The sequence below is a fragment of the Rhinolophus sinicus genome, linkage group LG05 (genome assembly GCF_036562045.2).
Source record: "Rhinolophus sinicus isolate RSC01 linkage group LG05, ASM3656204v1, whole genome shotgun sequence".
In the NCBI taxonomy this organism is placed as follows: domain Eukaryota; kingdom Metazoa; phylum Chordata; class Mammalia; order Chiroptera; family Rhinolophidae; genus Rhinolophus; species Rhinolophus sinicus.
The window spans coordinates 80,735,973-80,762,936 of NC_133755.1; the positions used below are offsets into that span (position 1 = coordinate 80,735,973).

Below are 26,964 nucleotides of genomic sequence, written 5' to 3' on the forward strand. Positions count from 1 at the left end.
GATGATTAATAATGTTGAACACCTTTTCACATACTTACTGGTCATCTGTATGTCTTCTTTGGAGAAATGTCTATACAAGTCCTTTGTCCATTTTTTCATCAAAATACTTGTACTTTTGCTGCTGAATTGTATGAGTTCCTTATATATTTTGGGTATTAACCCTTATCAGATATGTGGTTTGCAAATATTTTCTTCCATTTCATGTATTGCTTTTTGAACTCTGTTGTCTGTTCCCTTTGCTGTGAAAAGCTTTTTAATGTGATACAATCCAATGTCTCTATTTTTTGTTTTTGTTGCCTGTGCTTTTGTTGTCATATAAAAAACACTTGCCAAAACCAATATCAAGGAACTTTTCCCCTATGTATTCTTCAAGGAATTTTATGGTTTCAGAACTTACATTTAAGTATTTAATCCATTTTAGTTCCATTTTTAGAAAATTTGAATCTTCCTTTCTGATTTTGATGCCTTTTATTTCTTTTTCTTGTCTAATTGCTCTGGCTAGGATTTCCAGTAGTATGCTGAATAGAAGTAGTGAGAGTGGGCATTCTTGCCTTGTACCAGATCTTAAAAGCAAAGCTTTCATGTTTTCTCCACTAAGTTTGATGCTAGCTGTACGCTTTTCATATATGACTTTCATTGTGTTGCAGTAACTTCCTCTATTCTTATTTTGGTCTTAGCAGCCCCCAGGATTCTAGAGTGTGATGAGTCCTGTCAGTGACCCAAGACAGGTGAAGTAGAAGCCAGTCCCTCAAGCAGCAGAAAAAGTTTGGGCACTACATGTGTGGTCCGATTCCTTCCCTCCTCAGGAAGAGGCTGCTCACTCTGCACTGATCCAGGGAGAGGAGCTGTGGCATATGCCTGCATTCCCATTCAAACACTCTTTTATACCATTGCTTTGCGCTCTAGAAAATGCCAGACCTGTCAGCTCTCAGAGACAGGAGAATTAGAAGCCAATCCCTCCAGTAGCAACTGGAAATGTTGGAAGGCTAGATGTATAATCCAACTCCTTCCAGGAGAAGCTGGAGGCTTGATTTTATTGCTGGAGCCACCCAGGGGGGAGGAGCCATGGGGAGTGTCCACACACCCGGTCAAGCTCCCCAGAGGATTAGTAGTGATCACCTGCCCCATCAGCAACCAGAGACAAGAGGGTTAGAAGCCAGACTCTTGGGCAGCAAAGGAAAAAGTCAAGACACTAGATGTGCAGTCTGACTCCTTCTAGAAAAAATCTGGGAGCTGGGCTTTAATCACTGGAGCAAGGGGAGGTGGGAAGGAACCCACAGGCCCATTGAAAACCATCGTTTGTTCTTTGTAATTGCCAGGAGACTAGGGAATTCCAAGCCCCCTGCCAAGGACAGGCAAATTAGAAGCCAGACCCTCAGTCAGCAGCTGGAGAAGTTAGGGTGTTAGATGTTCAGTCTCATCCCTTCCCAGGAAAATCTAGGAGCTGGGCTTTACCACTTGCTCTCTCTGTGCTGAGCCAGAGAGAGAAGCTCCAGGAAGTACTCACACCCTCATTCAAAACTGCCTCTTGTTCTCTGTGTCCCTTGAAAACTAGCAAATACTGGGCCTGCTAGTTCTCCGAGACAGGTGAGTTAGAAACCAGACCCTCAGGTAGCACCAGAAAAGTTAGGGTGCTAGATGTGCGGTCCAAACTCTTTGCTCCTTAAAGAAAAGCTGAGAACTGGGGGTTTCCCCCTGATTGTATGGTGCTGTGCTGGTCATGGGGTTTATGGCAAGTTTTTCCTATCAGTTTCGTTGTAGGTATTTTCTCACTTTCCTGGTATGCAAGACTCTTTTGAACAATTTCTGGATTTCTCGCAAAGGGAATTGATCCATGTGTAACTATTGATTTAATGTGTCTGTAGGGGGAGGGGGAATCCAGAACCTCCTCTTTCACCACCTTGCTGATATCACTCACCCCTGGGGATTTTTTTTTAAATAGGAAAATGACAAGATCAGTGCTGTGTTTTCAGAGAAATGCGAAGTGGATTGGGGAGAGTAGAAACTGGAATCAGGAAGATGGGGTAAGAAATCATTATTGTTATTGTTTAGAGATATGTAATGAGAGCATAAATTAGAATGACGAAGAAAACAGCAGTGAGGGGGGAAGAGGGAATTGTGGAAATTCTAATGTGGATGCCTAACAGAATTTGAGAAGTGGTTGAGATGTTTTGTGGGCATTCAACAGGCGGACTTGTGAGCTGCATGTCACATTTCAGGGATGTAACCATTTGGCCTCTCGACTTAGCTCCAGCAGCTCCTAGTCTAGGCAGAGTACCTAATCATGGAATGTTCTGGAACCTTAAAATTGACATCCAGGTATATGGTGCTCAGGTGTCCTATGGGCAAGGAATTGAACCTAATCCACAACTGGGATTCAAACATGGGTAGAACTGACTGTGAATTACAGAAGTGGTTGAAGTAGGCTTAGATTGAAAAAAAAAAGTGTCCCTAAATGAAAGTCACTTTGAATGAAGAAGGCTGAGCACAAGGCAAAACCCTCACAGGGAGTAACGGGTGCAGGTACAGTTACCGCACCTTTACCCGACCCACCCCCACACTAAAGTGCTTGTGTACAAAGCCAGTATAAAGGAAAGAACTAAATCATGAAGGACCTAGAAGCTCTGATTTGGGACATTTCTCTGAATAGCCTGTTCTCTAGGGTCACATGGGCATTTTCAGCCCTCTGGAGGGAAGAGGGGTACTAATGGCAGATTTCCAAAAGAAATAACTGTGCTGGGTGTCTGGAGGTCCCAGGAAGCAGGCAGCGCTTAGAAGTTAATCTCTGAGCAGCACAGAAGATGCACAAGGAGAAAAAGGGACATCAAATAGAGAGCTGCAGAGGTGCCGATAACCCTTGGTCATTTGTGGGATCCCTCAGGGACCTGAGAGGACATATTGCAGAGGAGGAACTTGAGACAGGACTGGAATTCCTACTAATCAAACATGAGGGCTCAGAATATTGGGTTTGGAGATATCAGTGTAAATATGAACATTTGGGGGTTTTGTATAGGAGTCCAGAAAATTTTTAAGTTATTTTTAAAACAAGTTATGTCAAACTTGCTTCATTTGCTGTAAGGACCTGGCCCACAGTCACATATGCTGCAGGTAGTCAGGGTCTCCCGGCTCCCTGGGACGCTGTGTGCACAAGAGCAGGCTTGCAGGACCTGCCAGATGGTTTCGGTCATGGGATGTGCTTTGTTTGCGGTACCTGTATAACTTTGCTTCTTCTCCGCCTGCGGGCAGAACACTACCCCTCTGGCAGGCCACCACCAGAGGCTCTCCCCAGTCATAAGTCTCAATAAACCTATGTCCCGCACCCAGCCACCTGGTGTGTTCTTTGGGCTTGTGGCTTCTCAGGCACAAATCTTGGAACAACTCTGACTCAGTCTGCATATTTTCTTTATATTTTTTAATAAAATAAAGTTATTAGATTGATATGACAAGAGAATGCCATTGTCTGTATATTTAATTTTTTAATTACTTAATTATTAAATTAATTTTGCATTGAGAAGATAGATAGGTAGTTTCACAGCTGGTTAAACATTTTTTTGTCCAGTGTCTATTAACCAATGACTTACAGTTAAAGTTTCTGCTAAATGTGCCACAAAGTGCTGCCTTTGTCACTTTCCCATTCTTCTCAATCCTTAGTATGTAATTCAAGGTCATGCATGTTCCATTTGAAGCTCTACTTCCATCTTTTCAGTACGTAATTAAAGCATTTATGTTTTAAATATCTAGAGATCAGTTCTATAATGAAAATGTCTACGAAATAATAATCTCAAAGGCCATTACCTTTTTTTACATTTCCCACCCTAGTTAAGCCTAAAGTGAACATCTCCCCTGACAAGAAGTGACCCCTACAGCTCCCCAACATGCTTGTCTGTCACATGACAGATTTCTATCCAGGTGACATTCAAGTCCCCTGGTTCATGAAAGGACAGGAGGAAACAGCTGGGGTTGTGTCCACCAACCTGATTCATAATGGAGACTGGACCTTCCAGATCCTTGGTGATGCTGGAAATGACCCCCCAGCAGGGAGACGCCTACACCTGCCTAGTGGAGCACCCAGCTTGGACAGTCCTGTCACTGTAGAGTGAAGTGAGTTACTCCCTGATGACCATCCGGCCTCCACATTTTGAAGTGCAGGGATGATTTGGTTCTGGGGTCCACTAATCTTGCCTTATGGGTCTATATGCTGGGGTCATATCTGCCCCCAACCTTTTTATTATACAAGCCCCTGAGAATAGTTCAGAGCTGGGGGCAATGGAGACTTACCCATCCCTGACCCAGGGGGTGCTAAGGATTCATAGATCTCCGCACTCATCAGAAAATATAGGAAACTCAGGCACCTTCCTGAATTGCCCTCACACCTGGGAACTGTTCTCTTCCTTCAGCCTCTTAGCCATTTCTGAATCAGCAGAATCAGCATGTGTGCTGTTTCTGAGGCCACACCCGAAGTCCCAGGACTTAGGGGTCCTTTCTACATTAAGAAAGGTGTGTATCTTTCTTGGTTCTCATGCTGGTGTTCTACACCAGGCTCCAGAATCTCACACAGTACCTGAGGGGGTCAGCAGGTGGAGGTGAGACTGACCCTGGGGTCTATTCGGCCTAGAGCAAGATGTTGGCTAGACCGTAGGCTTTGAGCGGGGCTCATCCTCCTTGTAGAGAGCATCTTTGTGCATCCGAGGAGCAAGAAAGGTGAGAAAGCCTGAGAGATGACTGAGGTTTGCCTTTCCCCTGACTTATTCACCCATCTTCCATGGTAAGGGACTGATACAGAAAAACAATGCCAGAGAGTTCTGGAGGCCACTGAAATTAGATTGTCAGGGGAAAAAGATGGCGTATAGGAAGAGAGAAATCCCTAGGCTGGTCCATTATCCCAGCCAAATGCATGAGGTCGCCAGGGGCTCAGGTTCATGCAGGGGGTTCATTTAGTCTTCACACAGCCCCCGCCTGAACTCCCAGTGATAGAATCATGGGATGAGTTGAAGAAGTTTATCTAATTGCCTAAGGTATTATTAATGGCTGAATACATTCTCTTTCCTCTTTTCATTTTAGTTCCACAAGGCCCATGAAAAACAGGTAATATTCCTGCCTTGTTTTTCTTAGGGAGGTGGGGTTGCAGATGCACGTAAGTCTTTTCACTTCATTGTGACTCTGAGGCACTTACTGGGAAGAGTCTTAGGCCTGAACTTGTCTTTCAATCTCAGCCCTTGGGTGAGTGTGAGAAATGAACATTATTACTTTGCTCCATTGATGAAGGAAGCCCAGAAAAACTCTTGGTTTCCATCAGGCTCACTCAGTCTCTCGCCATAGTTTTTCTTTCTTGGGACTCAGAGGAAGAGGGGTCAGCAACCTAGGATAACTTTTTATTTTACCTCCACCGTGTTCCTAATCTGACTCAAAAGACTTTACTTGTCTTGGAACCAGTGTTTTTCTGGGTTTCTTCAGTCTCAGAGCGTGGGACAGACCCCAGCTTCCCAAGAGGATGTTAATGCCAAGTAATTGCTCTAAAACAAGTTTCTATAGTTCTTCTTTTTAATTCCATGCAAAATTTCTCTCACAAGAACTCCATCCAAGTTCCCTTCTTTTTAACTCCACAAATAATAAAAATTCAATGTCAGTGTTGGCTTTCTCTTAAGAATATGAACCAAGTCATCTCTGCCATTGCTTTTCATGTCTGAGGATTTTGGTAAACAGTAGGAGTTAATGAAGAAATCCATTATTGTTTATACATGGGCAAGAAGAAAAACATGAAGAGAGGGGATATCCTGGCTACTGGGTAAGGTGGCGATATGGACAGGGGCCCCTGTGAAATTGCTGTAGATTGTTGGTAGCAAACATGAAGCTACCTTCATCCAGGTAGGTTGGGGACCACTATTCTTAGTTATTCAAGGATGAGCAGACCATCATTCTGGGTTATACAACCCATATTCACACAGCACTGATTCAACATATAACTTATTAAGAGCATGTTTTATCATTACCATTTAGAAATTAAATTAAGATCAGAATTTAAAGTTAGAAACATAATGTAATAAACGTAAACGTTTTTCTTTGCGTACAGTAATGAACGATCCTTGACAAAAAAAAGAAAAGAAAAAGGCTAAGATTTTAATGCACCGACATATAAAAGATACAGACTTAACCTCTAGGTCTGTATGCATCAGACCCCCCCAGACCTCCTGTCAGTAATTCACACAAGGGGACATGCACCCCATTGTTTAAAAGGCTCAAAGCAATATATGCAGCACTCGGTCTCAGACATAGGCCTGCTTTTAAATCCAAACTGATGGTGGGCTTTGTGTTCCATATTAAATTATCCTAAGGTCAAGATAGGGGACATGTTTGGTCAAAGCGTTTCTTTCACACAAAGTATAGAGTGTTGTCTCCCAAGGCACGTGCTGAGAGCTCAGATCTCTGATGGGCTGAGTGGATGCTTCTCTCTCCCTGTGTCCTTAGGAGCAGCACCTGCATCTTGTTTCCCCAACCCTTGCCAGGGTCCATTCCCAGGGCTGTACTCCCCTCATGTAGCTCCCGTCCCAAATCACGCTCTGCATCTTGGACCAGCTCCCCCATTTCCAAGAGAGGTGGAGGCTGAAGGTGCAGACTGGGTGTGACTGACCCAGAAGTAAGTATAGTGGGAGGCTTGCAGAAAGGATAGAGACATTAAGTGAAGGAGTCCAGGAAGAGAAGCCCCGGATGTGGCACATCAACCACGGCTCCTGTAACCAAGTGCATGTACGGCTTCATTTAATCCTCATAACTCAAGGACGAGGACACGGTTTTGGTGTTTTTTCCTTATCTATTTCAGGTGCATCTGCAGTGGCCGCTGTGAACCAGACACCGAGGAGTAAACAAAGCAGAGCAGAGCAGCGGGGAGCCGAATCCTGGACTTATTTCCCCACACCTGTTGGGGGAGAAGGGGCGGAGGTGAGACAGCTTGATGGGGCTCTGCCAACCCAAAAACTTCAGGAGGGTCTCTGTGGCTGGGAAAGAACAGGCTGTGAGAGGAAGTGGGACCACTGTCAGGACTGACATGGCTCAGAAAGATCCAACCTACGTGGAATTGGGGCTAAGAGGAGGAAAACTGAAATGGAGACATCATAATCACCTGCCTTTTAATGGGATTATTTAGAAATATGTCATTGAAGTTGAACCTTGAGTATTTTTTATTTGTAGTGATTTTTCTGAATGGATCATTTTTTTCATAATTTCATGTTAATTCTTAGTATCAACAGGAATTAATTTGATTGTTATCAAGTGACATGATATTTACTCTTTCATATCTTTGATAATTTTGGAGGAATATGATAATAATTTGATGTTTCCAGACATATAATCAGAATGTAAATTTTTTTTATTTATTTCATTTGTAATTATTTTTATTTTTATTTCTTCTTGAAATTTTTATCTTCTTTATAAAATTATTAGTTTTATAAGAGAAAAATATTAGTTTCCCTACCATTTTCCCAGAATGTAAAATTTACTCTTTGCTTTATAAATTATTTGTTTTATTGTAAATTTGTGTAGAACTGTAGTAAAAGCCACTGGTACTTATTAAGAAAATGAGAGAAATTATTAAAATTAATTTGTTATATTTATTCAATTGTTGTTTTTCTGTTTTGAACTAGTCTTGCATTATAATAATTAACATTTCTTGATACCTTGCTATGTGCAAGACTGTGTTATGAGATTCACAAATACTGAGTATTATCCTAATTAGATTTATAAATAAACCAATGACATAGGCTCCACAATAATCTCCATTCTACATGAGAGAAAACTAAGTCACAACTGGTTAAATAACTTGTCCACAGTCAGGAAGCCGAGAAGTAGCAAGAAAGGGACTTCACAGCCAGGAAATTTCACTCTGAACCTGTGTCTAATCACCTTGCCACAATGAATCCTCACTCAAATAGAACCTCAAGTTAAATAATTTTAAATGCTTTGGCTTAATTTACCCCCATTTTATTTAAGTACTTAACATTTTTGTTGGAAACATATTCATTGTGTCAGTATGTCTCTTAGGTTTTGTGTTTAGGCAAGCGCATATTTACCACACATCAGTAACCATCCACAAATTTGTTTGGGGGAATTTATTTGGTATTTAAAAATTATTTTAAAAAATAATATTGAAATGCAAAGAAAAGATGGTCCTCAGAATTTTGAGGTAGGAAGTCTAATCCCCCTAGACCTTTAACACACAGCTTAGGACCTGCTCATTCCCAGAACATGTCCATGCAAGGGAGGCGGGCGCGACAATCACCATGGAGTGGGAATGAGATTTCTTGGGACCCATTCCAGAGCGAGGAAAACATTAAAAACAAAACAAACAAACAAACAAACAAACAAAAACCACAAGCCTTGTGACTCACCCAGGGGTTCAAAATGAGGATCCCTTTTCTTATACTGTCTCTGATGAATCTTATGCCATGAAGTATCCAATCAAAGTTTGGCTTTACACCAAATCTCTGCCCGGAGAGTGACAATTCCTACTAATTGGCCCCTTTTTCAGAATCTGGCCACACCATGAGGCTGTCCTGACTCATCATCTCTAATATTTTAGGAGTGAGGCCCATTGAGTGAGAGCTGCTCTGACTGTAATTCTCTCGGCCCCCGCCTTTCCTGGGCTCCAGGATGGTGGGCCTGCAGGCCACTGGGGCCCTCTGGATGGCAGCTCTGATGGTGTCCCTGGCAATGCTGTGCTCCCCTGTGGCAAAGGGCATAGACACCCCAGGTAAGTGCAGAGCTGCTGCTCTTAGAGGGCCCAGCTCAGGAAAATGACTTTAGGGGCTTTGAATGTGGGCCCACTCCACAGAAAGGCTTTGGGGGTCCAACATTGCCCGGGGACCACTATTGCCACCAGAGAGAGAAGGAAATCAGTGTGTGTGTCTGTAGGGCACAATGGTACCTGGTGGTCTGGAATGACTTTGGAGGGACAAGGTTCTCACAGAGGGGTCACCAAGATGACATTTCAGGTGTACAACATAATGATTTGATATTTGTATATATTGCGAAATGATCATCATAATAAGTCTAATCAACATCCATCACTGTACATAGTTACAATTTTTTTCTTGTAATGAGAACTTTTAAGACTTACTCTCTTAACAACTCCTGAAACTAATATAATGTTGCATGTCAATTATACCTCAAAAAACCAAAAAACAAACAAAACAAAAAAAAGCAACAAAAAAGACATTTCAATATCAAAGATTGTGAAGGGGAAACCATGTTTAGTCTGCAGTGCCCGGGATCCAAGATCACGCTGTAGAATCAGTGATCCAGGTGGAGGCCTCTGCCACAGAACCAGGCAGAAGCCCCTCCCTCCGGACCAGTGGTGGCCAGAGGAGCAGAGGAGGATAATGGTGACAAGCTGTGGTTAAGGCCAGCAGGATACCCACTGCAGCTGACTGTCCCCCACGTCCCCACGTCCAGAACTCCCACATCCAGCACATTAGGACAGGGCCAGAAAGGGAGTGAGAAACAGGAAATGGCCTCCTCCTCAAGCTGCCTCTCTTATGCAAAATTTAAAATTATGACTTCTGAGTTCCTCCTTGCACTTCTTAATTTCTAGTTCCAGTTCACCACCAAGATCATGCATGACAGAATGGTATAGTAGTTTATGTTAAAATTCTACAACTGAAACAGGTTCTCATCCATATTTCCACACTTTGCTCTGGGCCCAAGTACCTTGTGGGAGAGATATGACCTTAATCCACAACTGGGATTTATACATCACTAAACCAGATAACATACTGGGGATCTTCAAAGCTGATTGCAAATGCTCCTGGAAGAAATGGGAGGAATAAAGTAAAGCTTGATGGGGTGGGGCGGGGATATCAGTGGATACAGTACAGATGACACTGCGCTTGTCCTTCTCCTGGACCCAGCCCCACCTTAGATGTCTCTGTGTTCTGCGAGAGGGCTATGGTGTAAAAGAAAACATTGAGTCACTAAAGACTTAACACCTTTACTATGAGAAATTCCTGCAAAATGGTGGGTCTAGTGGGCCTAGAAGAGGTGGGAAGCCCCGGAAGTCAGAGTCCAGAAGCAATCAGAATTCTGGGTGAAATAAGACAGGAGGGTCAAAGGAGGTGAGCGTTGGCACAGAGATGATGTGAGGAATAGTTCAGAGTAAATCAGCCGCGTAGTGAGCACCAACCATCCTTGTTGTCTCTACCCCACACTATAGGCTAGAGATGTACCCAGGGCGGAGTGAACATTCTCTAGACCTACCTCCTGGCAGAGTCAGAAACCAGTGTCTGCACCTATATTGCAGCTCCAGGATGCATGTTCATAGGAAGTGAAGTATAGAGACACCGGAGAAAGGCCCTGGAGTCGCAAAGAAGGCATCAGACACATCTAGCTCTGACACACAGGTATTTATAGGTCTCTGGGATGTCTCAGGAAGGATGCTAGGTAGGGAGAAGTCCCAGAGGAGACTGGGGCTTAGAGACCATCCAGGGTAGGGACCACTTTTCACCACACTTCAAGTTTCAACATGTATTAAGTACTTTCTATGTGTCAGGCCTTTGCAGGTTTACGTGTGAGTAGGATCACACACAGGCAGGAATTGGAGGGGTTTGGGGTGTTGAGCAGAGATTCAAAGGGGTTCAAGCTTTAAAGTAGACCTGACCCTGGGGTGTCCCCTATGTCCTCTTCTGTCACGGAAAGCTTGTCACCTGCAGCAGGACAAACGTAGTGGGGTTAGGACTCCCAATGTAGCTTTGCATCCTCTACGCCTTTACAGCCGCTCCCTTCATTTTCTTCCCTCTTGGCCCCTCAGGAGAAGGTGGTCTTCCCGGCAGATGTTACTAGCCCCGAGGATCAGTGAGAAGTCAGGGGCACCTGAGGGACATGACGTTTCCCTCCCTCCAGGTCTCCACAGCCCACATGCTCTGAAATTCCAAAGCCAGCGAAGCCCAACAGTGAGCTGATGGAAGTTGGAGGAGGAGGTGCACACCGTGGGAGGCTGCTCAGCGGGGCTCCAACAGCCGTTTACTACCAGGCTCAGTGACATGTACCTTAGCTACGGCTTATGAACATCTAACACTATTAACTATGTCCTCCTTCCTGAAATTTCTGCTCCCTTGACTTGTGTGATGAAATATTTTTGTAATTCTCCTGCCGCTCTGCTTCTTCTAAGTCTCTTTGAACGCCGCTCTTTCTATGCCTGTTGTATAGTAAGAGTAATATAACAGAGCTGAAGTAAAAAGTTCCCTGATGTCTAGTTTTTGCTTATGCCACATGTCCAGTGAGCGTCAGCAGGGCAGCTCTGGTGATCACAGGTACTCGGGGAGCCAGGCTGACAGACCTTTATCTCAGCATCTGCTCGCATAATCTCTCCAGCTGAGTGAAGAGAACCTAGTGAATCTGTACACTGGCTCTTAATGATCCCTCCTGGAAATAACACATCAATTCTCACATTCCATTGTCCAAAGCAAGTCACGTGGATATGTGATTTGGAATCAAATGAGTTGAAGTCTTTGGAGGTTAGAAAGTATTCAGTGAGTACACATTAAATAAGTAATTAATTACTCATTTACACCAGAGACATATACTGACATATACTATGTACCAGGAACTATGCTAGGCATTATAGATATAAAGAGCTTCTGGTTCCTGCAAAGTTCACCAATTATCTGCTGGTCAAAAGAGGGCCTCTGGGATGCTGGCAATGTTCTATTTCTTGACCTAGATACTAGTTACGTAAGTGTTGGCTTGATAATCATTGGCTGAACATTATTGTTTTGTGTATTTCTTACATATGTCTTCTGTTCACAGTAAAAAGGGTTTAAGGAGAGAGGTAAAGAAGGATATTGGTTATTTGAAGTAAAAACAAGAAACCAATAAATCAAGCAGAAATATTGAGTTTTAATAATGGTTGGAACAAAGAACATTTAGATGAGATAACTAGTGGGACTTTTGCAACTGGAGAATAATTAATAAATACACAGTCAGACTGAGAAAATCCTGATGTCAGTATGAGAGAATAAATAATAGGAAATATAAAAGAAAAGCTATGAGACATGAAGAATAGAAATAGACAGTCTGATATCTTGATAATTAGACACTAAGAAAGTAGGAGATGAAAAGTAAAGAGAGATGAAATGTCTGGAAAAAAGAATAGATGTCGAGGGTTTAAAGAAAGATGAAATAATTTAGTTTGAAATGGTGCATTGAGTGACAAATAAATTATTTAGAAATGCATATATTTAAAAAGCACACATATCTAGATATACTATAAGGAAACTGTAAGAACTTCAAAAACAAAGAAAATTCTAAACACTTGCAGAGAGAGAAGTTCCATCCATAAAAGAATAAGAACAGATCCATCTGTAAAAGAACAAGAATGAGATAGACATCATTATCAACAACGCGTAACGCCTGCAGGCAATGGGCTGTTACTTTCATAGACGTTAAGAAAAAGAACATTCGATCCCAAAATATATACCCCAACAAAGGTCATTTTAATGCAATGTAGATATTCTTGAACATTTCAACCTTAGATATTTGGCTAGTCAAGGAACCACTTTTAAAATATTTTTAGAAAAAGTACCCCCCTCTCTGCCAAAAAAACAAGAGAAACACATCCAAGAGGATGCTATAAGAAATGTGGGAAATAAAAAATAGAAATTATTCAACAAAGTTTATCTTAAAAAGCGGAGACTGAATTTTTTAAAAGGTAGGAAAAACTGTGTTTAAAACAAACCAAAAGGGCGGCCGGATGGCTCAGTTGGTTAGAGCACGAGCTCTTAACAACAAGGACCAGTGAGAAGCAACAACTTGAGCTTGGAGCTGAGCCGCCAGTGGGCAGCCGGTTGGCTCAGTGGTTGGAGTGGGTGTTCATAACACCAAGGTCGCCAGTGAGCTGCGCCCTCCACAACCAGATTGAAAACAACCACTTGACTTGGAGCTAAGCTGCACCCCCATCCCACCCCTCCACACACACACACAACTAGATTGCAAAAACAATGACTTGACATCCTGGAGAAACACACTGCACCCCAGTAAATAAATAAATAAATAAATAAATAAATAAATAAATAAATAAATAATTTAAAAAAACTAAAACTGTAGTTAATATCAACATAGAGGAGGTGGTAAGTGGTAATAATAGGGGAAAACAAAAGTACTGCAAAGTACTTACTTGTCTTTTCTGTGAAGCAGAGAGAATATAGGAACTCATCAGGCTTTTTTAAAATCAATACAGTAAATACATGTAAGTTAAGATAAACCATTTTATAAGTATAATTAGAACATACAACTTTTATAACAGCAGAATTTGGCATAACAGAAGAAATGAGAAAAATGAATAAGAATAAAGTACATTAAATACAACATTTAATAATATGATAATAAAGTTTTAATATAATAATAATTGCAATAAATTGGTTAACCAACTAAAAAGAAGAAACCCTCAGATTGTATGTTCAAGAAGATCTAACAAATTCAAACATAATAAAAGAATATAAAAAGGTTGAAATAATAAAAAATATATTTCAGGCAGATATGAAACAAACATAGCTGACATAACAAATCTAGTATCTGCCAAAAGAAAATTAAAAGCAAAAGAAAAAAAAACTATAATAGTCACGAACACATATGCCCCTGAAAATAAAACCTTAAAATATAAGAACAACAAATGACAGAAGTACATGGAAAAGACTAAAAATGGGCAATCTAAAATAGTAGCTGGAGATTTTAACATATCCTCAAAAACTAAGAGCTGAAGCAAAGAGAAAATAAACAGAGTTATAGGTGATCTAAATAACATAATCAAAAGGCTCAAATAATTAGTTACGTAGAGAGCTCTACAACCAACAAAGAGAATATAACATACACATTATTTTCAAGTAAACATGGAATATTTTTGAAAACTTAACATTTAGTATGCCACAAAGGAAACCTCAGTATGTTAAAATTAATATCACATAAACTTTGTTTTTAGCCATAATGCAATTGAATTCTAAATCAATTTTAAAATATAAATTAATTAATTTCATATACCTATAACATGCAAGGAAATAACAAGAGGAATGAAAGCACAAATGATGGAAGACTTAGTACTCAATGAAAACTTATATATCAAAAGCAATACCTCAAAGGAAATGTCTAGCTTTTAAACAAATTTATTAGGAAAAGGAAGCCTGAAAATAAATGAGCTAATCATTTCCAGTAAGAGGTTGAAAATGTAGAAAAACAGCAAAAGCAAAGTAGTATGTAAATAACAAAGACATGGCAAGATCAATGAAATAGAAAAAAAGTAGGGAAGATAAACAAAATCAAATTTTGATTCAGTGGAACATTTAAAGAGTCTTATAGTCCTCTGACAGACTGTTCAGGAACATGTAGGAGATTCAGAATGAAAAGGAGAAATAATTATATATACATGCATTTTTAAATGAAAAGAAAAATTGTTATGAATAACGCTATGCCAATAAGTCGGAAATTTTAGATGAGATGGATAAATTTCTAGAAAGGTCAAAACTACAGAAAGAAATAGAAAACTAAAAGAGTAATGAACATCAAAGACACTGAACTGAGAAGCAAAGAATACCTTCCCAATGGTCCTTGTCCTGATAACATTGCAGTTGGAAAAGTTCAACCACATTTCATAAACAAATCATTCCTCAGTGACAGCCCTTAGATCAATGAGGTGTCCCATAACACTACATCCTTGCAACTTTGTCAAGGCAAAAAGCAAACAGGCTGTAGTGAAGGGACATGTCAGTGGCATCCCTAAGGAGAGTAAGTCCCAGATTTCTTTGGCCCTCTTTTCAGCTCTTCCCAAAAACTGGAACCTGGTAAGTCCTACCCTGACCAGAAAAAAATCTGCCCCTAATCTTTGGTAATGCACCCACGGTATATAGAACAAACATTTGGGGATCACAGGAGCCATTCTAGCAGCAAGCGTTCTTTCCCTGACAGAAACAATGAAAATCCCTGAAAAGACAACATACCCGTTATAGTCTTTTAGATTCTTCTTACTGTTGGGTTTGCTACCCATCTGTAATCTGTTCAAGTTGTTACTAGGTTACAGATAACACAGTTTTAATTCATTTAAAACACTTGGCTTCCAAAACCTTATTATTATTTATTTATACATGATTGTTAAGATCCAATGCCTGTACTCTGTGACTGGAGTACAAATCTGGTTGTTACTGTGAAGAAAAAAAAACACACAAATCATCCCTCTCCTTTATGTGTTATTCTAAAACATAGAAATAAACAAAAGCTTTCCAATTCATTTTATGAGGCTGATGCATCTTTATTTCCAGAGAGAGCTAAGAATAGTACAAAAGAAGAAAATAATGAAATAATTTCATCCATGTCACCAAACCCAACAGTGTATGAGTATTACAAAAATAATTCATTTTGAGCAAATAAGATTTATCCCAGTATAATGTAAATGCCTTACAATTAGCTTTTTTTATTGTAATGTAAGTGCCTGACATTAAGCTTTTGATTGCAGAGGCATCTATTCAAAGACATTTACCTCAAATATACATATTGCCAGCTACACAACCAGAAAAAGCCAGACCGCTCCACCCATGAAGCTCCCCTTTTAGAAACCTCTGGGTGACCTAGATAACTGACTGCTTGAGTGACCCTGCTTTTCCCTTCCCATGCTTTAATTCTTGCTCTACTGTTTTAAATTCACCAATAAATAGTCAACCTGTGCAACCCTGGCACCACACCCTCAACCCCAATAAAGGAAAACCCCCAAATCGACCTCTCTCTACCTCCCTGCCAGAAACCTCACTGTGCTGCCCTGGGCATGATGCTGTATATCTTCCACGACATATCAGTAATAAATCTTGTTTTGTTTTGTTTTGTTTTGTTTTGTTTTGTTTTGTTTTGTTTTGTTTTGTTTTTTCAAAGTTCCCTGATGGTTGTTGCTGAGATGCATCTCGCAATATAATAGAACCACAAGGGCCAGTCCAGCCACAACATTGGCTCTGGTTATTGGAATGTCTGTGGGGCCCAGGTTAGTGCCTCAGGCATTCCTACCTCATAGCATCAGTATTGATAGGCTGAGACCTACACAAAAATCCTAGGAATGCAATGATAGTTCAATGTCAAGAAACTTACAATATGACCAAAAAATTAGTAAACCAAAAAAGAAAATTAATATTAATGTCAACTGAATTCAACTCAATAAATGTATGAACAGAATCTGATAAATTTCACCACATGGTAAAGATTATAAACCAAAAATCTATAGCAAATATATTTATAGAGCAATTAGATACATTCCCTTTGAGATTATGCAAAAGGTAGGATGCCCTTTATTATTACAAATGTCTAATTAGGATTTCTGATCAAGATGGCTGAGTAGGTAAACACTGTGCTCACGTCTTCTCATGACCACATCAAAATTACAACTAAACTACAGAACAACCATCATTGAAAATCACCTGAAGTCTAGCTAATCATAAATCCTACCACTAATGATATACAGAAGAAGCCACCTCAAGACTGGTAGGAGGGGCAGAGATGAGGAACGAGCTGGTTTCATACCCACATGTGACCATTGAAAATCAGGAGGGATATCTCACCTGCAGAGGCCCCCCCTAGAGAAGCGAGGAGTCCCAGCACCACACCAGGTTCCCCAGCCCAGGGTTCCAGTGCCAGGAAGAGAAGTCCCCACAACTTCTGGCTGTGAAAACCAGTGGAGATTGTGGCTGAGTGAGATGAAGAGTGGCGGGAGTCCCAGGCATTCCTCTTAAAAGGCCTGTGCAGAGACTTATTTGCCAACAGACTCACTCTGAGCTCCAGCACTGGGCAACAGCTCAAAAGGCACCAGGGACACATGGGGAGGAACTGAATTGTCTGGCTTCAGGATGAAGGCTGGAGGGGCAGCTTTCTCCCAGACAGAAGTGCTGGCAGAATCAATTGTTTCTTTATTGAGGCCTCCCCACTCCTGGTACGCAAATGCAGGTGGGTGCCATATCTGAGTCTCCATCAAACTGTCTAACTCTGTTCACTCTGCCCTGATGACTCCCTGAGAACCTGCCCCACCCACTTGCAGGCCCACCCAAGCTGCTTCCAGTGGCTTTTCCATACAAATGGGTTGTCTTGGCTCATGTTGCAGACTTTCCTAAACTCTCTCAAGGTTCATTAAACCCAAAACAAACAGCATTTGACTTCAGCGTGGCCTACACCTCTGGCTGAGGAACCCCAAACCTGCCACTAGTGGCAGCCAGTCTCAGTTTGTTACTCGGCCTCTCAAGGCACCTCTGAGCCCAGTGTGGATGGCGGCCATCTGCAGATTGTTTTGTGGCTCATGCCAGGTGGTCCCAGGCAAGACACAGGCCACTGCTGGACCTGACATGCAGTAGGGTCCCCCGTGGCCAGCTTCAGACTGAACAGAGTACCCACCACTCAGCTGCCTCCGAGGATGATATACCAAAAAGGCAGGCTGGGCAGGCACCAGAGCCTTGCTAAAGTGAATCCTACTCCATAGAGTAAGCCCCTGTACAACAGCTCCTCCACTGTAGTCACAACTGTCCTCACAACCGATAAACCCATGGGTCAATCTCTTCTAATGACATGCAAACAGCAACCAAGGCTCAACTACAACAGAAGGGCACACACAACCCACAAAACAAACATACCTGGAGGACCCAGTTTAGGTGACCAGGGAGACTGCACCACTGGGCCACACAGGGCACCTACTACATAAGGCCAGGAGACATATCAGCAGCCCCTAATACATAGAAATAAACACAGGGAGGCAGCCAAAATGGTGAGACAAAAAATCATGTCCCAAATGAAAGAATATAACAAAGCTCCAGAAAAAGAACTAAACAAAATGGAGACAAGCAATCTACCAGATGCAGAGTTCAAAACACTGGTTACAGGGCAGAAGCATAGCTCAGTTGGTTAGAGTGCAAGCCCTGAACAACAGGGTTGCTAGCTTGATTCCCACATGGGCCAGTGAGCCGCGCCCTCCAAAATTAGATTGAAGACAATGAACTGCCACTGAACTTCCAGAGGGGCGACCAGATGGCTCAGTTAGTTAGAGCATGAGCTTTCAACAATAAGGTTGCCAGTTCAATTCCCACATGGGATGATGGGCTGCGCCCCCTGCAACTAAGATTAAACACGGCAACCTGGACTTGGAGCTGAGCTGCACCCTCCACAAGTAGATTGAAGGGCAACTTGGAGCTGATGGGCCCTGGAGAAACACACTGTTCCCCAATATTCCCCAATAAAATTTTTAAAAAAGAAAATCTCTCACTCATTAAAAAAATAAATTAAAAATAAAAAAACACTGGTTATAAAGATGCTCGATGAACTCAGGGATAATTTTAACGAAGAGCTAGGAAACATAAAAATGGAGATAGAAAACAAATCTCCAGAAATAAAGCATACAATAACTGAAATGAAGAATACATTAAAGGGAATCAACAGTAGATTAGACGAAGCAGAGGACTGAATCAGTGATTTAGAAGGTAAGGTAGCAGAAAACACCCAATCAGAACAGCAAAAAGAAAAAAAGAATGCAAAAAACAAAGATAGCTTAAGGGGCCTCTTAAGGATAGCATCAAGTGTACCAACATTCAAATGATAGGACTACCAGAAGGAGAAGAGAGAAAGCAAGGAATTGAAAACCTATTTGAAGAAATAATTAATGATGGAAACCTTCCCTAACTTGAAGAAGGAAATAGACATACAAGTTCAGGAAGTGCAGAGTCCCAAACAAGATGAACCCAAAGAGGCCCACACCAAGACACATTATAGTTAAAATGCCAAATGTTAAAGACAAAGAGAGAATCTTAAAAGGAGCAAGAGCAAAGCAGTTAGTTACCTACAAAGGAGTTCCCATAAGACTGTCCGTTGATTTCTCAACAGAAGTTTTGCAGGCCAGAAGGGATTTGGCATGAAATATTCAAAGTGATGAAAAGCAAGAACCTACAACTAAGATTATTATACTCAGCAAAGCTATCATTTAGAATTGAAGGACAGATAAATAGCTTCCTAGACAAGAAAAAGCTAAAGGAGTTCATCACCACCAAACCAGTACTACAAGAAATGTTAAAGGGACTTATTGAAGAAGAAGGTGAAAGAGAGAGAAAAGGAGAAAGAGGAGGAGGAGGAGGAGGAAGAAAGATAAAAAATATGAATAACAAAATGGCAATAACTATATATCTACCAACAATTACTTTAAATGTAAGTGGATTGAATGCTCTGTCAAAGATAGGGTCTCTGAATGGTTAAGAAAACAAGACCCTTACATATGCTACCTGCAAGAGGCTCACTTTAGATTGAAAGACACACAGACTGAAAGTAAAGGGATGGAAAATACTTCATGAAAATATCAACAGGAGCTGGCCCAATGGCTCAGGCTGTTGGAGATCTGTGTTCCTAATGCCGAAGGCTGCCAGTTCAATTCCCACATGGGCCAGTGGGCTCCCAACCACAAGGTTGCCGTTTTGATTCCTCGACTCCCACAAGGGATGGTGGGCAGCGCCCCCTGCAACTAAGATTAAACACAGCACCTTGAGCTGAGCTGCCGCTGAGCTCCCGGATGGCTCAGTTGGTTGGAGTGCGTCCTCTCAACCATAAGGTTGCCAGTTGGACTCCCGCAAAGGACGCTGGGCTGCACCCCTTCAACTAACAATGGCAACTGGACCTGCAGCTGAGCTGCTCCCTCCACAACTAAGACTGAAAGGACAACAACTTGACTTGGAAAAAGTCCTGAAAGTACACACTATTCCCCAATAAAGTCCTGTTCCGCTTCCCCAATTTTAAAAAAAATCTTTTAAAAAAAAAGAAAGAAAATAGAAACAAAAAAACTGGGGTAGCAATGCTTAAAATAGATAAAATCAACTTTAATACAAAAGCTATAAAAGAGACAAAGTAGGACCCAGTAATTCCACTTCTGGGTATTTATCCAAAGAAACCCAAAACACTACTTCGAAGGGACATGTGTACCCATATGTTCATTGCAGCATTATTTACAATATCCATGATATGGAGGCATCCTGGGTATACATCAATGGATGAATGGATAAAGAAGAGGTGGTACATATATGAAATGGAACATTACTCAACCATAAAAGGAATGAAATCTTGCCATCTGCAACAACAAGGGTGAACCTAAACGATATTTTGCTGAGTGGAGTAAGTCAGACAGAGAAAGACAAATGCCATATGATTTCACTTATATGTGGAATCTAAAGGACAAAATTGAAAAAACAAGCAAAACTGGGCCGGCCTGGTGGCTCAGGGAGTTGGAGCTCCGTGCTCCTAACTCCAAAGGCTGCTAGTTCAATTCCCACATGGACCAGTGGGCTCTCAACCACAAGGTTGCTGGTTCGATTCCTTGACTCCCGCAAGGGATGGTGGGCTGTGCCCCCTGCAACTAGCACTGGCAACTGGACCTGGAGCTGAGCTGCACCCTCCACAACTAAGACTGAAAGGACAACAACTTGAAGCTGAACGGCACCCTCCACAACTAAGATTGAAAAGACAAAAACTTGACTTGGAAAGAAGTCCTGGAAGTACACACTGTTCCCCAATAAAGTCCTGTTCCCCTTCCCCAGTAAAATCTTTAAAAAAAAAACACAAAAAACAGAAACTCATAGATACAGAGAACATTTTGATGGTTGCCAGATGGGAGGAGTGTTGAGGTATGGGTGAAAAAGAGGAAGAGATTAAAAAGTACTAATTGGTAGTTACAAAATAGTCATGGGGATGTAAAGTATAGCATAAAGAATATAGTCAATAATATTATAATAACTATGTATGAAGTCAGATGGGTACTGGATCCATTAGGGTGATCACTTTGTAAGTTATAACATATAAATGTCTAATCACTATGCTACATACCTGAAACTAATATATTGTATGTCAATTATAATTGAAAAAATAAAAAATTATTTAAAAAATAAAGTTAGATTGCTTTTTTTTAAAAAAATGTCTAACTAGTATGGGAGGTTCTAGACATCACTATAAAAACAGAAGAAAATCAAGGCTTTGAAGATTGTAAGGGAGAGATATACTGGCTGCCAATGATATAATCTACATATTGGATAACAATGAAAGAAATGACTTGCTGAAAATTCATGTTGTTTCTCCTGTTCCTGAAGACTTAAGCGTCTGTCACTCCAGTACAATAATAAGCCTCTGGAGCCCCTTCCCCCCATGCCCAGGTTCAAATCCAGCTGTGTGATTTCAAGCTGTGTGATCTTGGACAGATTTTTTCACCTCTCCTCATGTCTGTGTCCCCTCTATATAAGTAAGTGAACACATAAGAATCATATAAAATAGTGCCTGGTACACAGTAAGGAACTCCACTGATGTTCTTTATCATAGTATTTGTTATTATTTTCATCTAGCTCAGTGACTCTAAACCATAAAGGGCCCAAAGAACCCCCATTGAAGCATTTCTCCTTCCCATCTGTAAAGCAGAAGCAGCTCAAACTGGTCTATCCTGTTTTAAGAAGACCCAGAACCAAAGTTTAAACCTTGGATACATCATTTACAAGTAACACTTGTGAACCCTTAACTACTACCCATTAAAACCCTGCCCCAAAACCTGGATCAGAGAGACAGATTGGAGCCTTGCCTCCTATCTCCTTGCCAATCAACTCACAAATAAAAGCCTTTTCTTATTTCAAAAGCCAGTGCCATAGTATTGGCTTCTATGCACATAGGGCAGTGGACCCTTGCTAGGTAACACATCCACCTCCCATAACATGCCACCTCCTCTTTCCACGGTGTCCCTAATACCCCCACATCTGAGATGACTCACAGGGGCCCCTGCACCTGCAAATGCTGTCAGGTCACCTGGTCTTCAGGATGATGGTGCCTGTGATGATTCCTGTCAGGCCTACCACCAGGCCCAGGGCACAAACCACAGTCTCCATCACCTCAGGCACCTGGATCAGTTCCTGGGCCTCTAGGGCACAGAGGAAAGATGGAGTCAGAAGGTGCAGAGAGCAGAAGCTGACCTCAGGTGTGAGGACATAGAATTAGAATTAGAAAGCATGGGATGGTGACATTTGGACAAAGTGACAACAAACCATGGTTTTAAGGAAAGCAGGTGCTGAGGGAGGTGGCTCCTGGAAATAAGATGATATCAGGATGGTATTGGTAAGGGGAGAGAGTTCCATACCCCAGTGCCTGCGGAGCGGCTCGTCCAGGCCCCAGTGTTCCACCCGGCAGTCGTAGACGTCATTGGCCATGGGAAGGAAGGTCAGGTAGTGGAACTTGTGGAATCTGAATTCTCTGCTACGCAGGAAGATGGTTTCAGCCACCCCCTCAGTTACCGTCTGCCCATTGCTCAGCCATGTGACATTGAGCACGGGTGGGAAGAACTTGTCCACGTGGCAGATGAGAGTGTTGGGCTGACCCAGCTCCACAGGCTCCTTGGAAAACACAGTCACCTCAGGGGGCTCTGAGGAGGCACAGGACCTGGTGAGTCTACTGCCTTCGGCTGCATCTCAAAGGCTCCCCCACCTCAAGCCCAATGTTCTCCTGATTAGGGGTCACCTGTCTCAGGCTTTTCCCCCCACTCCTAGGGCTCCCAGGCCAGAATCCTAGCTTCTCATGCTCCTGACCTGGACTCCCTCAACCCAACGTTTCTTGAATAAGAAGAAAATGCCTCCTCTGACAGCCCTTGTGCCATCCTTTGTGGACCGAATACTGCCCACTCATCATGAGTGGGCATCTGGATTCCCATTCTCTGTGTAGCAGAGGGGCTCTCCCACCCCTGCAGCTGGGCTATAGAAGAACAAGCAAGAGAAAGCAGTACCACTTGGGGCCCTGGTGTGGTTGGACCGTTGGATCAAGGTGTCCAAGTTCTTCCTCGCCATGACAATGTCAGCAATACCCCTCCGAGCATCATAGTCAAAGGCATGAATAAACGCCAGCAGGTGCCAGTCACCTTATCCAGGTCCACATAGAACTGCTCATCCTCATCAAATTCAAACATGTACTCCCCAGAGCGTCTGTGTGTCTGGACAAACTCGGCATAGGTTGACACATGGACTGCATGATGTGGAAGAAGGGAGTTTGGAGAATGGGCCGATAAGTAGGAAAAGTAAACGGAATACAGAAAGCAAGTAAATAAACGGAAGGTTATCGGGAACATGAAGGAATACCACAGAATATGAGAAATGCAACATGAAAGAAAAGAAAAGAAGAGAAGAGAAGAGAAGAGAAGAGAAGAGAAGAGAAGAGAAGAGAAGAGAAGAGAAGAGAAGAGAAGAGAAGGGAGACAAAAATGAGAGAAATGACTTCTTGAAAATTCATGTTGTTTCTCTTGTTCCTGAAGACTTAAGCATCTGTCACTCCAGTACAACAGTAACAATATTGAGCACAATAAGATAATATTTACTGAGTATTTACTATGTTTTCAACTTATTCACTGAATCTTCACCACTACCCCCATTATGGAGAGCCTTATTTTGCATATTTAGGGAACTGACCACAAAGGTTAGATAACTGGCTCAAGATAACACAACTCCTGGTAGAAGTAATATTGAATCGTCCTCCCTACACCACTCCCACAAGATCTCAGAGTCCTTACAAGATCAGACATATAATTAGTTCTCAAATCACAGAGTGGGGCAGGGAAGAGGGGAGAAGGGAATAAAAATTTTTCAGAGTGGAAATTTTTTTCAGTAGTGAAGGAAATGAAAAGATCTCCAGAGTCTTGGTGCTATTGATAGACTTCAAGTTACTTTCTTCACTTAATAAAAAATGTTAGATTATGTAATTTTGTTCGTAACACATTCATTTTAGGCATATTAAATTTAAAAGTATTAATACTCACACAACATTCACAAGTTTTCTTGTTGAATTTATGTTTTTAAGTGCAGTTTCCATTGGAAACAAAAGTTGTTGCATTTAAAACACCTATGGGATAGTATCTTAGTTTTAACTGATGTGTAAGAAGCAACAAAGGGTTGACCCCAAAAAAATCTATTAGTATTATAGTAAAACAATAAAAATGAGAGCGTTAGGGGTTGAGAAAGGTAGAGGAACTAAGTAGAAATGACATTGCAGGGTTCAGTGGTCTAACTCACTAATTAAAGATTCCCCCGAATAGCCCCAACACTGGAAAACCAATTCTCTCCTTAGACACTTCTAGTGACAGGATTCATTGTCACATATGACTGCTTGGGGTCCTCCATTTAATTTAGTGTCTAGAGAATCACTCGCCTACAGAAAAAAAGCTGAAAGAAAAAAGAGACAGAGAAAATGGAGTACAGACTTAGCTATATGGATGTGGTTTGTTAAACTTAGGATATTTCATTTTTATCTTTTTCACAAATTCTTAGAAATAAGTGTCTGTGCATTTTGAAGCAAAAATGCTAATTTTCATTCAAAGAAACACTTATTGTGAAGCTTCACTCTCCAGGCTCTAAAGGTAAAACTCCGAAGACAAGGTCCTTGTCCTCAAGCTGCTCGGAATCCAAAGAATGAGAAAGACAAAGAAAAAACAATTATTGTACATACGAGTATGTGTTGATCACTGCTGAGTAATGAAAAGGTCTGCACATATTTGGGAGCAAAAGGACAGCATCAAAGTCAAAATGAGATTTGAGTGGGGCTCCTTAGAGCTGGTGTTCATCTGCAGTTAGCAAAGAGAGAATAGGGGGAAATGGCATTTCTAGCAGGAGAAGTGGGCTCAGGAGTGGAGAGCTGTGAAAGAGCTTGGAGAAGTACACGTCGTGCCATGGAGCTGAGTGGGGTGTGGGGCTCCCTTGCGACTTGCCCTGTGTGCTGACTGTAGGTGTTCTGACATTATTTCACAGCCCCTGGGAAATCGTGGAAGGCTCTGAATCAAGAGAGTGACAGGATCAGAATTGTACCTGGAGGTGGCAACAGCAGGGAAGATGGATTGGAGGCAGCTAGTTTGAAAGCAAGACCAGTAGGACTTCTCAGCAATCAAGTGGGAAGTGACTCGTGAGAAGATGGGGCAGTAACAGGGGGTAAGGAGGAGAGCAGGTGGGTTAGGATGGTGCAAAGAGATGAGAAGCCACGGGAATCAGTAATCATTGTGGTAGAAGCAGGGATGTGAAGGAGCCCAGGAGAACCAGGCTATATGGAGAATTGTGGCTTCGGTGACTGAAAAGGTAATGGAGGATAAGAAAGTGTTTGAGAGAAGAGAAAATGTTCTGTTTGGGACATTCTGAGTTTGAATTTCCAGGGGACAACATAGAGTTGATCTGAGGGAAATTGAAATAAGTGGCTAGCTCTTGGGCTAAACTGGATGAGTGACGTGGAGTAGGAGTCCTCATGGTAGGGGAAGTTATACGTTTGGATTAGGTCACCCAAGAAACTTATATAAAGTCATAACAGCAGGGTCTGAGTGTGTGGTCCTGGCAAACATGGACATTTTTTAAAAGGCTGAAAAGGACAGGCTTAAAGAGTAGGAAGAAACAAGGAGGAAGTGTGTTCATAAAAGACAAGGAACAAGAGAAAAGGTCCAGGAAGGAGGAAATGGTCACATTGCAAATATTACTAATAACGCAGGTAAGATATACATAGACAAGTGACCACTGGCTTGGGTTGTATGGAGGCATCAGAGCTGGGAGGCAAAGGGACAACGCAGCGGGCTGAGAACTGAGTGAACCAGGAGAAAGTGGAAAACAGACGCTGCAGACTCCTATCAAGAAGTTCATCTCTGAAATGTCAGAGAGACGAAGAGCAAGACCTTCCTGAGAAGGATGCAGAGCTGAGGCTCTTCAGTCATCAGCGCTGTGACATGGGGCTCATGAGACATTTATTATTCTCCTTGAGCCTCAGCCTTTTCACTTCTAAAATGAGAATAATAAACATCTTGCTGAAACGCTGTTGTGAAAATGAAATGAGAGTTTGCACTTGGTAGGTGTTCAATAAACGATGGCCATTACTGTTGATAGAAGGAGAGGAAGTAAAAGATGACCTCACGGAAGAAGAAAAAGAAGAGAGAAGAGGCACAGGGTGGAAACAGCACCTGTGGGCTACAAAACCTCCTGTAGTCACCCCCCACCCCCGCTCTGGCCCACCTGAGCACTCACCCCTCATGGCCCCAGTGCCATGGGTCTCAGCAGGGCAGCAAGGGTGATGGCCCTCAGGATCATGACTCTGGTCTGGCTCCTTCTGTCTTCAGGTGGCACCTGCAGTGGCTGTCGTGAGCCAGACACTGAGGAGTAAATGAGGCAGAGCAGAGCAGGGGGACAAATCCTGGACTTAGTTCCGTACCCTGCGGAGGGAGGAGGGGTGGAGGTGAAACAGCTTGATGGGGCTCTGCCAACCCAAAAACGTCAGGAGTGGCATCTCTGTGGTTGGGAAAGAATATGCTAGAATGGCTGAGAGAGGAAGTGAGACAACTGTCAGGACTGACATGGCCCAGAAAGCCTCAACCTACGTGGGATTGGGACTAAGAGGTGGAAAACTGAAATGGAGACATAATCACCTTCTTTTTAATGGGGTTGTTTAGAAATATGTCATTGAAGTTGATCCTTGAGTATTTCTTATTTGGTGTTCTGAACTAGCCTTGATTATATTAATGAACGGTTCTTGATACCTGATATGTGCAAGGCTCTGTTTTAGAGATTCACAAATACTGAATATTATTCTAATTTGTTTTCCCAATAAACCAAAGACATAGGCTCCACAATAATCTCCATTCTCCATGAGAGGAAGCTAAGCCACAGCTGGTTAAATAACTTGTCCACAGTCAGAAACCCAGGAAACAGCAAGAAAGGGGCTTCGCAGCCAGGAAATTTCACTCTAAACCTGTGTCTAACCACATTACTATTAATAGAATGCATCCTTGTTCCTAATGGAAAATCTAAGTCAAATAACTTTATGTATTTAAGTACTTAATAAATTTGTTGAAAATTATATTCATTTGCCATTTTCTTTCTTAAGTTTGTGTTCAGGGGGGAGCATATTTTACTGCATTTCAGGAACTGTCTGTAAATGTGTTTGTTGGGGATTATTTGG

General features: G+C 41.9%; 1 protein-coding gene and 1 long non-coding RNA gene across 3 annotated transcripts in view; one reads left to right on the forward strand and one right to left on the reverse strand.

Moving 5' to 3' along the window:
- Positions 1 to 11,227, forward strand: part of LOC141571619 (uncharacterized) — a 33,844-nt gene extending 22,617 nt beyond the window's left edge. The window contains exons 4-8 of one of the 2 annotated variants that reach the window (XR_012496527.1): positions 1,943 to 2,024; positions 3,898 to 6,936; positions 8,573 to 8,743; positions 10,202 to 10,388; positions 10,796 to 11,227. This is a non-coding gene — a long non-coding RNA (uncharacterized LOC141571619). Of the gene's footprint in view, positions 1 to 1,942; positions 6,937 to 8,572; positions 8,744 to 10,201; positions 10,389 to 10,795 lie in introns of both variants that reach the window. The other variant, XR_012496526.1, reaches the window with a different exon arrangement.
- A 10,579-nt stretch (positions 11,228 to 21,806) lies between these two features.
- LOC109450913 (HLA class II histocompatibility antigen, DP alpha 1 chain) lies at positions 21,807 to 26,040 on the reverse strand. The gene is given in 5 exon segments (XM_019738665.2): positions 21,807 to 21,922; positions 22,139 to 22,420; positions 22,778 to 22,879; positions 22,882 to 23,013; positions 26,034 to 26,040. Coding segments are annotated over 5 exon segments (639 nt in total).
- Positions 26,041 to 26,964: the final 924 nt, after the last annotated feature.